General features: G+C 27.2%; 1 protein-coding gene across 4 annotated transcripts in view; it reads left to right on the plus strand.

Annotated features, from left to right (window-relative positions):
- The window catches only part of LOC114130746 (nicotinamidase), a 31412-nt gene that overhangs the window by 3876 nt on the left and 12563 nt on the right, over positions 1-14973 (plus strand). The window contains exons 2-3 of one of the 4 annotated variants that reach the window (XM_050199957.1): positions 4316-4539; positions 10444-10735. The exons of 1 other annotated variant lie outside the window; for it this stretch is intronic. In XM_050199957.1, coding sequence (XP_050055914.1) covers positions 10701-10735 — 35 coding nt within the window. In that variant the 5' untranslated portion in view covers positions 4316-4539; positions 10444-10700. Of the gene's footprint in view, positions 1-4315; positions 4540-9652; positions 10349-10443; positions 10736-14973 lie in introns of those variants that run through there. 2 more of the 4 variants (XM_050199955.1, XM_050199956.1) reach the window with 2 other exon arrangements.

Here is a 14973-nt window from a genome sequence, read left to right on the forward strand (position 1 = left end):
TAACAATCAATAATGAATTGTGAATTTAATATTATGTATTTAAGATCAAATTTAATAAAACGTAATAGTAGGTACCTATATAATGATTAACCGAATTATTACTACAAAAAAAAATCTTATAATATCCTTTTTCAATTATGTACCTACTATTCAACTAAAATACTATCCATGCATTTACGTTTTTGCGTTTATAAATAATATTAACGATTATGTTTAATATTATCAGCAAATATATATATGAAACTATTTGGAAATGTAATGTCATCAATATATATTAGAAACAGAATTGGGGCTAGATAAGAATCTTGTGGTTTACCCGATAAAACTAATATAAATTGATTTTGATAAAAATTTTATTTAATCATCAATTTGAGTACGTTGTGAATTAATGTATAATAATCCAACGGCTTGAAAGTAGGCTATGTATGCCGATATGATTCAATTTATGTTAAAGAATAGACTATAGAGTACCTAATTCACTTTATCGAAAGCTTTAGCGAAATAAGTATAATAACATTCATACGAAAACCAGCTGAAAAAGTATCAATAATTAAAAAAAAGTAAAAAAAAATAATTAAATTAAATCTGAAATATTAGCTAAGTCATATGACGTTTTAGGAATAGAACGGATAATACTTGTTTTCTGTATTTTGAAAATTCCTAAATACCTACCAATTACACAATACCTTAAAATTCATGATGAAAACTGTCATAGGCCTATATTAATTGATTAATATTTTTAAAAACTTTAAATACCTAGGTATTGAAATGTGTTCTGATATGAAGTGGGAAAATCAAATTACATTTGTTTATAATAAGCTGAACAAATTAAAAAATAATTTTTTTAATAAAACAACTGTGACATTCTACCATATAAAGAAATAAAAATTCTTTGCTTAGCCCTTGTAGAATCTCGAATCACAGTTAGTATAATAGGTTAGGGTGGGGCCTATGGTAATGTTCTTACTCAACTTCAAACCTATCAAAACACACTTATGAAGGTCGCAATTAAAAATTACTTTAGATATCCAACCGATAAACTATTTAAAGAGTTTAATGAATTGAATATTAAAAACCTGTAATTTAGAATAAGTATTATATGTATAATAAACGCAATATTATACTGTTGCCTCTAAACTATGGTGTCAAGACTAGATATGTAATTGAAAAATACTCCCAATTTTGGCCAAAAAGAAAATCGACTGTCAAAAGATTTTCGACTTTGTGAAGACTTAAATTTACAAGTTAATAACCACTTAGAACATATTTCATACTGGTTTATGTATTAATGTACGCAGTTGCTAATACGTGAATACAATTTATCACATTATTATTAATTCAGAGTTCGGAATTTATAGCACTAAAAATTACTAAAATATGCGCTTTTATATGACCCAATAAACTTAAAATAATTTTAAAAAAGGATTTATTAGATACGAAAATATTGTTATTATTATAATAAATTACCATATGTATATAAATCAAATTTCTTAAAAATTGGTTTTTGAATGATCTGAAAAAATATATGTAATATATTGTAAGTATAATATAGATAGTAGATACATATTTATTAAAATATTTTTGTTGTTAATAAAATTTCCCACTGTGATTGCATTGAACTATTAGATGTTTTCGAACGTTTTCAAACAGGAAAACTCCTATATTGTCGGCTAAAATAGACTTAAAATATGCTAAAATGAACGTTTTACGTCAGAAGCATGTCATGGTAGTATAATATTAGTTTTTTCTATAAACCGACTCGGATAGCTACATTGTTTTTGATCTTTAAATCACGTTAAATGCAAAATTTTTATGACAGAGTTCCACAAATAGTATTACTATGCTCAAAACATGTTTTACATTACATCAATAAAACAAAATAATTAAAAATGTAAAAAAAACTATGAAATGTTGAAAAACAAATAAAATTTTTTTTTAATTTTCCATACTATAAAACGTATTTTTACAACACTTGTGTTTTATTATACCTATCTGGCTATCTATGATAGATATGCAAATGCTATAAGTCCTGAACTCTGATTATTACTATGTATATACTGTCATTCGGAATCTTATTATTATTATCTTTATGTATTTTTTTTTTTTATTAATACTATTTTAATATTATTATTTTTGTTTACCTACATCTTGTTTTTGTTTTTGATTTTGTTTTTATTATTATCAGTTATATAATATAAATATTGTATATATACGTCCTGTCCTATAATGTGTACCTATGCAGATAACCCTGAGCCTCCACACAAGTTTGTCTCTGTGAGGCTCAGTAATCTCATAGAAGATTTGAATAAATAAATAAACCCGCATAATATTTCAATAAAATAATAAATTTATGCATAGGCGGAGATCCTGTGAAATTTGAGAGGGGCTCAAATATTTGGTAGCAAACAAATCCGTGGAGACTTTGCCCCATACATCGCCAACAAACTCATTTTTATATTTAATAACTCATAATTCATAAAGAATAAAGGCAGTGGAAGGTTCTCGTTATCATACCTACTAATTAAAATACTCACAAATATAAAAAAGTGAGTAACGTTCTGTTGTATTTAGTAAGTCACTATAATTGATGTGTTAAATTTGAATACAATGATAGGTATCATATATTTTCAAGTGGGTGGTGAAAAAGGCGGCTTATAAGTTATAATTTAATAATCTGAATACACCTAAATTTAATTTCTTTCTTTCTATTGTAAGCCAAACTTATTTTGACATATTTTGTAAAAATGCGTATAAAAAAAATTGTGACTAACTATTTTTGATTTTTTTTTTTTTTAACTACAAAAAAACTACCTATGTGAAACCTTGTATTACATTTTCAAGTTTTTTTTGGCACCCAAAATTTTTTTATCTACTAAGTTTTAAATTGTTCCTGCTGAGAACAAATTCATCATTTTTATTTTTTTGTCATAACTATGCTGTATAGTGAATTAGAATACCCTGTAATCCTATTGATTAACCCTTAATCACCCTGTACTATTATATTTAATGTTGATATATTTAGAATATGAATAACCATACATACTAACCCTATTTTTCTTTTAATAATAAATTTATTCAAGTTTTGATTTTTAGAATTTTAGAATTATAATTTCTTATTAACTATGATAAGAAAGAAATTCATATAGGTAAATCAGTATTATATTTTTATAAATTTTTCTTGTATGATTAATGATTATATATTAGTTTGTTTATGTATAAATATATTAAAAAAATCTTATATGTTAAATATTATTAATTAATATGTATTTATAATAATTTAAAAACAATAGTACCTGCATACTACGTAATCATAACAATAAATATTGGAGTTTTTGCCAAACTTTCATCTTGGACTTTTTCCACCGGCTTTTTAGTTGAATATCAATTGATAAGCACCTATATTATAAAAATAAAAATAAAAATTGATTTTGATACGGCTATAATATGTGACTTATAGCCGTTATTACATTTACGTATAATTATTTAAAACCTAAATTAATATAATATACAATATAGTTATTGATAAATCCTCTGCAATTAATTATTTAATTTTTAATTTTTTCATCTTGACTGAGTATAATATACTGCACTGCTACAATATGCCTTTTGGATTGCGTTTTGAATTTGGAATGAGATTTACAACACCGACCATTTGACAATGATAATTAACCAAATAAATGTCATATTTATTTATACATGAACACAAAGTAAGGTCATGTATAAAAATAATATTCATTATAGATATCGTATCGCTCAATTGCTTATGTGTCAATATCTATTATTATCTATTAGGTATAATTCAATGAATGTGTAAATTCTAATTGATACCGTAATTGACTTACAAAAATAAAAATAATATATAAATATACAGATATTTGATTAAGTAATTTAACTTTTATAAATTATCTGATAAAACAGTATTGTGGTATAGAGATATAGACAATATTATAATTTATTAGTTATTACTGGGGCTCGGATTTTAAAGCATATCCTTCTTTTTTATATTATATGAGATAGAAATCTAATTTTCATGTATAAATTTGTTTCATGTCATTCTGATTTCTAACAAACCAATTTATTTTTGTTTTTTTTTTTTATGTAAATGCCTTTTTTTTTTTTGCTTTTTTCGGTTATTTTAGCTGTAGAATTTTTATTTGTTTATTATGCTACTATTGCTACTATATTAGTAATAGAAAATTGAATTAAAAGGAACGTAAAAACCCAGAATGTGTATAGGTATTAGATTATTATTGTTTTCGTTATCGACTTGTTTATTAAATAAATATTTAAATTTAAATGTATCTAATATCTATAGATTATCGATCTACACAATATAGCCTGCAGTACCTTTACGGCTAGCATGCTTACAACATCGATGTCGACTATTTCAAAATTTAAGATTTAGTGTTGTAATTTGAAATTTTTATGAAGTATACACCGATCACTTCAGTGGATATAGAGAGTTCGTTTTCTATGTATACAAATATTCCATCGGACAATACAGTCGGTTTCACTTCTGAAAATCTAGAAAAATACATGGTAATTAATTTTTTTTAAATTTTTTTTTTTAAATAAATGTTTCAAATTTTGTTATTCATATTTATAACTAGTTCGTGTTAATTTTTAGTCATTTTTTTTTTTGCTTTTTTTAAAATTAAATATACTTCTTTTTGCTTTTTTTTAAAAAACAATTGTGTGCTTTATCAGTTGCTTATTATGCTTTAAAATCGAGCCCTATTTATTATTATGATACGGTGAAACTGTGATGTACAATTCCGATCAGCATCTAAGATTTTAATAATTGAAGTACTTACTGATTTAAATATGCGTACAACTGTATATCTGGTACTGTTGTATACTGTAGTGCTATATTCTTAACAAGTAACAATAAGCGAATTAACTATATAATATAACAGTTGCCTAGAATCTAAAATATCTATGGGCTAGGTATGGGGGCTAGAATGTCAGTGTTAAGTATTTTTTTTTTTTGTCGTTTTGAAATAATACTTTAAAATTTATCTAATAACGGTATATCACTATCAAAATCATAAATATGTATATAATTTTAACTCTTATCAAATTAAACTGATAAAAAATAACAGTTAACTTGATAACGATAACAAAATAAACTTTTCCTTTTCAGCAATTCTTTTAAATTTTATTTTAAGTAAGCTTTTTAGTTCTTTGCTATATTAATATATGTTTCGCATAATCGCATAGGATCTTTTTTAATTGTTCAGTTAATAAAAAAATATTTGGGTAGGCAGAATAAAATCGTGAATTTAGTTTTCCATGAAACAATTCGCAACGACGCAACGGTTTGTTGTTCGTTCTAAAGTGGCAGAAAAATCTGCTCGTATTTTTGGTTGGTAAAATATCACTATCATTTTCAGTATAATGTTCAAGTACATAAACAAAAGATGCATCAAGTTCTTTGTGAACTGGTTTTATTGTCATCAACTCAACATAAACATTTTGTATTATATCAGGTGGCAATAAAGGTAATCGGAAAAAGTATTTTAATATTTTACCCGGAGCACCTTAGTCGCGTCCTGTTAAAAAGGTACACATGAATTGCGTACCACTATATTGGTTAGGTAGTAGAAATTTTATTTCGTTTTCCGTGGTTCTCCGAGGTATATTTTTAATAGTTATTTAATTAATACGTTTTATGTAAGTAGAAATTCAAATCTAAAAGTTTCAAGTGCAATTTTTGGGATCTTTTCAACTTTGTTGCAATTTTGTTGAATTTATTCATTTATAATACAACTATTTTAACTAAAATTGACACTCGATAGTCGTATACTGCCCTGCTAAGCAAAAGTGCCGTAACTCGAAAAAAAAAAAAATTAGATAGATACGGCATCTGATCGGTAAACACATTTTACACATTCTCTGTAGAAAAAATACCCCCAAAATCACATTAAATAGGCTACAAACACATAAAACGTTATTGAGAAACGCCGTAAGTAACGAAGAAAATTAGAACTACTAAGTAAGAACGCCGTATCATACATTTACTAAGCATAAACGCCGTAAATATTTTGATAGATACGGCATTTTTGCTTAATATTTCTATGTTCTACCCAAGTTATAGTATCTACTAACCAAGATATAATATCTATCATAATAAATATAAAATTATTTACGGCCATTAGTTCAAGTAATTATATCTATAGACAATTATAATTATTAACAATAATGCCGTAAAATTGACTTACGGCGTTTTTATTTAGTAAATAGTGGTATATTTACGGCTTATGGCTCTAAGTAATAACATCAAAATAACTTTTATTCATGTAACATATGGATAAAAGTTTTATTTTATTATTTCATTGCATTCCTCGTCAAAAAAACTATAAAGGTGAATATGTATTATACTAAATTAATTGGGATAACAAATAATAAAGTTATAATAAAATTAAAAAAACAAACATTCATTTTTCTCAAAAATAAGAAATTGAGTTTTACGGCACTTTTGCTTAGCAGGGCAGTATATAGATAGTTATTACTTATTACTATAATATCTCCAGTCATAAAATCCAATTACTAGTATAGGTAGTATATAATAATATTGGTAATCTCTGAATCTTTATTTTTAAAATCATTTAAGAGTCCTAGACTCAAGAGATTGCATTTTTCTCCACAACGCTTGTTCTAAGTGAAATCTACATCACCTTAATTTAGATTGTGGCCAAACTTCAGGTATTAACATGTGAACAGCCTTATTAAAATCAGCACAAATAATTTCATTACATATGATTTTATATAAATCGAAATGGTTGTGTATAAGTATAGTACTGTTCTTATTAGGCAGTAAAAAAATATTAAGGGAAAATAATTGTTATCTTTTACACCACGAATGATAAAAAACTGATAAAATAATATAAGGCAAACGTTCCGTCAACAAACACGGTTTTCATTTTGCAAGTATATTTAATTATGTAAACAAGTAAAAATTATAATATTTTTTTTATGATCAATGATCACTTATAAATTTAAAATTTTCTCCACAATTTGTTATTAGATATTTACATCGTAATTATTTAATGCTTCATGTAGTTCTAAAATGTTTTTGATAATTCAGGCAGCTTGATCGACTACCGTGAATATTTTGTCTTATTCTAAAAACGTCATGAGCTGTAAAAAAAGCTGTTTAATATCACTGTTGACTATAGTAATTCTTGGAAAATTAATTTTGTTAGCGTTCAAGATTTTCTTTTTAAGTTATTGCTTAATGCTTGCCTGTCCAATATGTTTTCAATATCTTTATTATGATTGTGTTCGACGTTTTTTAAACTCAATATTATTTTAATTATTTATTTTTAAAAATGATTTGCATTTTTGTTTTCGTACAAATTCAACGTTTGATATTTTTTGATAGTTTTTTTTTGGAATCCGTATATTAAAACCATAAGTCACGAAGATTTTTTTTGATTTTTCTCACTTAACATCTCTTCCGTTTTAATGGACTTGCTTATATTTCAATAAATATTCGTTTGACTAGATTAGTTGTAGCAACGCTTACGAGAAACCAAAATAAATTTATTAGATATAAAATTATATCTATAAACTTTTTCAGACTTGGTAAAACCTAATAAATTATTTTAAAATTATCGATTTATACATATTTTGTAACAGCTGTATACCTACTTTAATGTAATTTTTTCAGGAACCAATTTGTGAAATTTACTTTACCCAGGAACTAATTCCTCATTATCCGTAAAATTATAAAAAATATCTATAAATTATAAAACCTATATCTTTAGAAATTGAAGTGGATATTAGAATATTTACTCAGAATCAGTTTTCGTATGCAATGTTTTATCATTAAGTCACATAAAGTGACCTACTCTGCAGTGACAAAGTGCAATCGAAACCTTACACACAGCAAATCGATTTACCCGGTTTTCACAATATTTATATTGGTATAATTGTTGTTTTGACTAAAACTAAAACAATTACGGTTGCGTCAATAATTTGATAGTAGAAAATATCAAAGTTTTGTCATCTACAATAAACTGAGTAATGAGTTCGTGATATTCCACAAACTTCGAACACGCAATTCTGTAGAATACTAACACTTTTTATACCTTATAAACATCGCGTCAAAATATATAAAAATCCTTGAAGGTGAAGGATAAACTTTTTGAACTTTGACATTTTATTACTCGAAATCTGTTACTTTATGTATCTATACAGTGTACATCTATCTATATAGTATACACTTATATTTATTTCTATCGATAAATAAATAATTAATAATAATAACAATTATAATTACTAATTACTAATTTTACGTACACAAAAATGACTATAAATAATTATTAAGATAAAATCAAACATACTAACCTAACCTATATCTATACATAAAATACGAATACACTGTACAGAAAGCTTATGACATTAATAATTTGAAGTAAATTACTTCAATACCTAATGCTCCTGATCTTCTGTGTTATAATATTTTATATTTTCTCATTTATTTATTAAATTTAAAGTTATAATAGATTATATTAATTAAGTTTTTAATATTATTTAATTATTAAATTTTCAATTTCCCCATGTGGAACTCATAGTTTTCACTTAGGGCGATTTACATTACCTAATCATTTATGTTGTGTCATATATAACATTTTTTGTAATATTATCATTATAGGTACAGTTCCACAATTCATATTTATCTAGTTGTCATTATTATTTAAAATATTTTTTTTTGTCATATTTTATACTTACACTCCAATTAATATGAGTCATTGTTCTAATTAGAAAGAACAATACGTAAATCTAGATGTAGACCTTAAACATGAAATCTGAATTGTATTTAATCTCGCATTAACAATTTGTGTATCGGTCATCATTCATCGTTAATGGTCAAATGCTCATAATATGTAAGCGAAACATATTCCTTATAGACTGTAATCTTATTAATTAGTTGTGATAATATTGAGCAATAATAACAGATAAAATACACGTTGTCAAAAATAGTGACTAACTAAAATTAAACGGTAGTCTTATGAGTAGATAAAAGTGATAAAACACATCGAAACCAGAAAAATAAAATTTAAAATATAGTTACTTAGAATCTTTATGCCATTATTTTAAAATGTAGTTTAATTGTCCAACGTATAAAATGATTTTATACATCGCACAAACCAAATAGATAATATATTATGTTTAATTAAAACCATTTTTTTATTCAATAATGACTGCATGGTAAATTGTAATTTATAATTATTGTTATTTCTTAGAGCAATTATTAAGTATATCAATCTAACATATTATATGAATGTGTACTCACTACTCGCTATAATTTTACTTTTCAAATGTTATTTCTATAATTAACTCAACTTTATAGTTATAAATTATGAATTAATGATAATCAAGTCTATAAACGCACAAAATTTAATTTTATGAACAACTATTGTTTTTGTATAATAATTTTTGGATTGTCCGACTATACATCGATTTAAGTAAAATTTCATAGATAATTTAAATTAAAATAACGCTGGCGTGAAATGTGCGTCTGCCAAGTTAAAATGTATATTTATTATTTATTTACCTTTGACTTTACGTTACAGTATGAACAATGGTCGTATATGTGTATAGTAGTATGTATATATGTGATGTTATTTACTATGTATAATGTATATTGTATATATAGTCATTGATAAATATTTAATCGATAATAATATAACTATAAAAATTCTATTAGATCCGTAACCTAATCCGCGGGCCACCGCAAAATTCCGAAAAAAAAAACTTTAGATTACATAAACGCGCGCTCTAGAGCGATAACGATGGTGTAATACGCAGTGTGAGGGTGTGTGTGTGTGTGTGCATTCGATTTGTGTGGAAAACACGAGATTATAAAGAATAATAATATATAGGTAGCATAATAAAAGCAATAAAAAGAAAAGAAATCGGTCACGTGAGAAAAAAAGAAATGTAAAGGCGTTCCATTAATGAAAATTGACGGCAATTAGTGTGCGTTGACGGCGGGGTGGGGGGGTTAAACGCGCGCGTACGCGATAATATATATATTATTTTTAAATTTCGGCGGTACCTGCGTATTATAATGTTTATACATACATATATATATATTACATAAATGTGCATATAGATAGGTAAAATTTGTTATACTTTTGGTGTCTTTTCACACGAACACCGCCAGTACTCCCGACGTCGTCGTCGTCGTTCCTTATGCTCTTCCCCTCTCCATCCCCACAGCTGTCGAATCGTCGACGCGCTACCGCCAAGTTTTAAAACGAAACGTCCGCGTTACCATGTGACACATTGCACGCGCGCGTCTAGCCGTCGTCGTCGTCGTCGTCAGTACCAGTTACAGGTTTGCGTGCACATATACGAAATATTATGTTTTGTTATAAACGTTTTATCGATTAGACGTTCATAACTTTTTTTTTCTCGTTCTGTGTTTTTCAGATATCTAAGAAATCGCACGCACACACTACGTACGAGCGACATACACACAGAGTAGTACGTGGCGCACCGTGCGGGTGCTCTCGTCAACCGTTGCCGTCCCGTACACACCGCAACGCGATCGCGGTAAATATAGACATTAGACGCGGTCGTCACGCGGACCACGCGACACCGACGAGCAGGAAATTTGCAGCGCGGCGATCGACGCACATTACTCGCCAGCTAAGATCGGCTGCCGACCCGATCGACGACGCCAAATTATGGACGCTTGCTTTAGCGCCTTCGATAAGGACGGGTAAAATATGTCACATTTAAACAGTGCTTTATTACATTAATCATTATCTAATTAAGAATAATCGATCGGATCGTTACGATACAGGTATAATTAATATATGTTATTAACACGTAGACGCACGTGGTATTATATTTTACTCAAAATGTAGACCATACATTCGTAACGTTTACTCAGGTGGTGTAATAATTATTAATTGGAAAAAATAAAACGATATAATAAAAACAAAATTCACTTTGACATATTCCCGGTATAAAAATTCAAAAATCAGGACGAAAAGTCGAAAATCATACCAGTAGCGTGTGCCTCCTCCAGACTATCGAAATCCTCTACGAATAACGTGTTGGTTTTATAGAGTTCGTATAAAAATTCGATTTTTTTTCCCGCGGCTTTGTGTGTGTTGTTTATTACAACAATAATTATTGTTATAGTTTATTATCCTTTGGTCTTTACCTCTATAGATAGTTATTGTTATAGACACTCTTGGTTAAGTATCTTTAACCGCGGTCCTTAAAAACTCCCTTTCGACCCTACTATGCATAGATAATGATGTTTTCGTTGGTAAAGTCAGGTTGATGATTTGATAGTGTAGCCGTGATGAGTCGAGTCATTCAATCATATATATTATTTAGCTGAGTTAATCGTTCATGTGCTGGCAAAATAATTTCATCGAACGTGATTCATTCAATATTTAATTTATTATTTATATTATATTATAATAGCTGTAGTATATTTTGGCCTTCTAAATAATTGCATCATTAGACACCTATTTATTTAATAAAATATTTTTACTGTAACAAATAAACATATTAATTAATTTCATAATTATATTAGTTCAACCTAATCTGATAAATTGTTTTAAAAAAATCAACAGTAATAAGGGTTAATTACTTAATTGTATTTATAACAAACGTGCTTATTTTTGTTGATTGTATTTTTATTTATTATTCACCAAAATATTTCTCAGTATTTTTCATTTTGCATCTAAAATCCGTTAAAAGTAAAAAAAAAGATTTGGGGACGACTACTTGGGTCTTGGGCATATATAATTTGAGCCAAAAACAAAAATATTATATTGTGTATGTGTTAGTAATTTGTTCACATCTAAAAATTAATTTTGGTAATTTGAAACATATAAAACCAAATGAGGCATTAGGTAGGTAATCTGCGGAATCTTATACCTACAAAAATTGTAATTATTGCGCCATTTAAATTTAAAATCTGAAAAAAATTGAAATCTTACCCATTGTTTTGCCATTTTTCTTTAGGCGTTATAAATATTTCGTCGAATTAGTAATATAAAATCGGTAATATAATATAATATGTAGTATAATATGTTGAAAATTGGATCAGTTTTCAGAAATTTCTTTTCGTAATTTTTTACTTGGTTTAGTATACATATTTTCTATATAGTTTTTTCTTACATCCATTTCAAAACATTTTTCTGTCTATATTTGGTTGACCAATGACCATGTCCGTTATAAATCATTTACAATTTCAACTATTTGTACAATATTTTCTAAAAATATAATATACAGTATACACTTTTGTCATGCATGTTCTGACAGAACAATACCATGGTTACGATATGCATCGTATTGAACAATTTTTAGATTCTTTATGAACTTTTCTATCTGTAAAATTTGAAAATAACAACAAATCTTTGTATCTGGTACGTTCGATAATTTTGTCAATATCCACTTCTGAAATGTGAACGCGCACACGATTAATATCTGACTAACTGTAAATATCACCATACTGCTGTTAAATGTTGTTCGATACTTTGACAATAAATTGATAATTTTTATTAGATAGTAATCGACCTCATTTTTATTTATTATTAATAATAAACACAATATTATATCGAGCACGCGTCGTTAATATATTATACTATGGTATATTGCTGATGTGATATCAGTAAATTTATCAACTAGTAAATTCTAACATTTGAAGTTGAAAGCATGGTGCAGATTACGTATTTCATTTTTTTTTTAGATATAACACAAATTACAAGTAGTAAAATTGGCACAAAATACCATCTCTCGACTATTTTTTTTTTGCCGATGATAATACAAATTGAACTGATACATAATACCTATACTGCTAATATATAAAAATTACCGATCGGCAATCGTATGTGGTTAGCAACCGCGACAACGTAATAGGAAAAGCTGATATTTATAAAAATATACAGATACTTTAACAATTTAGGAATAAACTATTGATAAATACCTAAAGAGTTACTCGACAATATAATATGTACGTATTTTTTTCATTTGTTACTTAATATATTGTTCTAAACTGACATCGCTGTCTCTTTTGATGGTTTCGTATAACTGATAAACGTTACCTACTTATTACCGGTTATTTGGGCGGCTGCGAATTTTTGTTTCTTATACAATACGGCTATATTGACAAGGTTTTTACGTTAGGAATTCGCAACTTTTTTTTCATTGTCTCGCCATCTGGCCATCATTTTACAATACCTAACTCATCCGCACCCACAAATATCCATTATATGGTGGCGTTAATTATACGTCTCGCCAGTCGCCTTTTTTTAAAACATAATATATGTCGCAATGTCGCATGCATTGTATTATCCGCGCCCTTTACTTAAATATATTCGTACATTAACATTATTTGACCCATTGTAATATTCAAGGATTTACGGTTGCTCATTATTATATTTTGACTGAAAAGAGCACACCTAAAAAACTGCACAATATGTTCCTTACCTGTACTTAATAATATACCAACTATTATTATTTATTAGTTATTGTATATCAAGAATAGGTAGTGTACCTACAATGTGTTACAGCGCGTGTATTTATACCTTATATACTATTACTATATGGTTATATCTTATATACGATACAAGTCCTACGTACGTATATAATATATTCTATGACCTATGTATATAAATTTGAAAATGGAAATCTTTGTCACGCTCTTTGAAACTACTTATCCGACTGTTTTGATTATTTTTTTTTTTAATGAAAAAGTACATCGTGGAGCAGGTTTTAAGCGTATTTCTGATTTTATGATTAATGAAAAATCGTGTTATTAATTTTTTTAATAATCGACAAATACGCTCATAAAGATATTTGTTTTTCATCCTCGTTACTAATTATTATTAGTTACGAGCTATCCCCGTGCACTTTGTTGCTTGTACAATATGCATCCGTGTTAGATTTGGTTGCCTAACATTTGGCGTGACTCTTGTGGATAAATTGTATTTTTGTTTTTTGATTTAGTGTATATAGATGATATTTCCGATATATTTACTCTACATAACTGCACCGCTCGACTATGCTTTTTTTACCATTTAATAGTAGAATTTTTTTTTAAATTATTATCTTTCTTGTTAAACAATCCATATTTGATTCATTTTTCATTCTGGACCAAAAATCCATAAAGTTTCAATAGTGTGAATCAAAAACAGCGAAAAAGTTTTGTACTATTATACTTCATCAACTAGGGTTGAACCAAATAAGGAATATATTGTGCAGTCGTTTAGATGTGTTATTTTCAGTCAGAATAATGTTTTTCAATCATTAGAAAATATGTGACCTAAATCTTTGAATGTTATAACGGGTCAAATGATGTTAAAGTACAAATAAAGAAAGTGGGGAATACAATACAATAATAATGTAAAAAATACATGGCATTTATTATGTTTTAAAAAAATTTAAGATAATTGAATAAGTAGTTTCAGAAAAGTGAAAACACGCATGGCAAAGATTTCTATTTTTCCATATACTTATAGATTGTTAGAAGTTAATATTTTAGCGAATAGTTTATGTAGTATAACAGTAGGCATAAAACTTTTTCGTTGTTTTTGGTTCACTTTGTCGAAACTTTATGAGTTGTTGGTTTTTGGTCCAGAATGAAAAGGAAGTCAAGTATAGGTCGTTCGTTAAAAAAAAATGCTGCTGTTAAATGGTCAAAAAAGCAACACTAGGCAGGACAGCTATGTAAAGAAATTGATTTGTCGGGAATACCACCTATACGCTAAATCAGAAAACCAAAAATATTATTTATCCACACTTGTTACGCTAAATGTTGCGTTAGGCAATCAAATTTAACACAGATTCATTTTGCATGAGCAACGAAGTACTTGGGAATAGCTAGTATCATATTATATATGTTGTGTTGTTATTCAGATTGGTTTATTAGATATTTTTATGCATTGCTCACAGTAATTATATTTATATAAGACAATAAACATCGGCACATATTAA

This window comes from Aphis gossypii, chromosome 2 (assembly GCF_020184175.1).
Source record: "Aphis gossypii isolate Hap1 chromosome 2, ASM2018417v2, whole genome shotgun sequence".
Classification (NCBI taxonomy): Eukaryota; Metazoa; Arthropoda; class Insecta; order Hemiptera; family Aphididae; genus Aphis; species Aphis gossypii.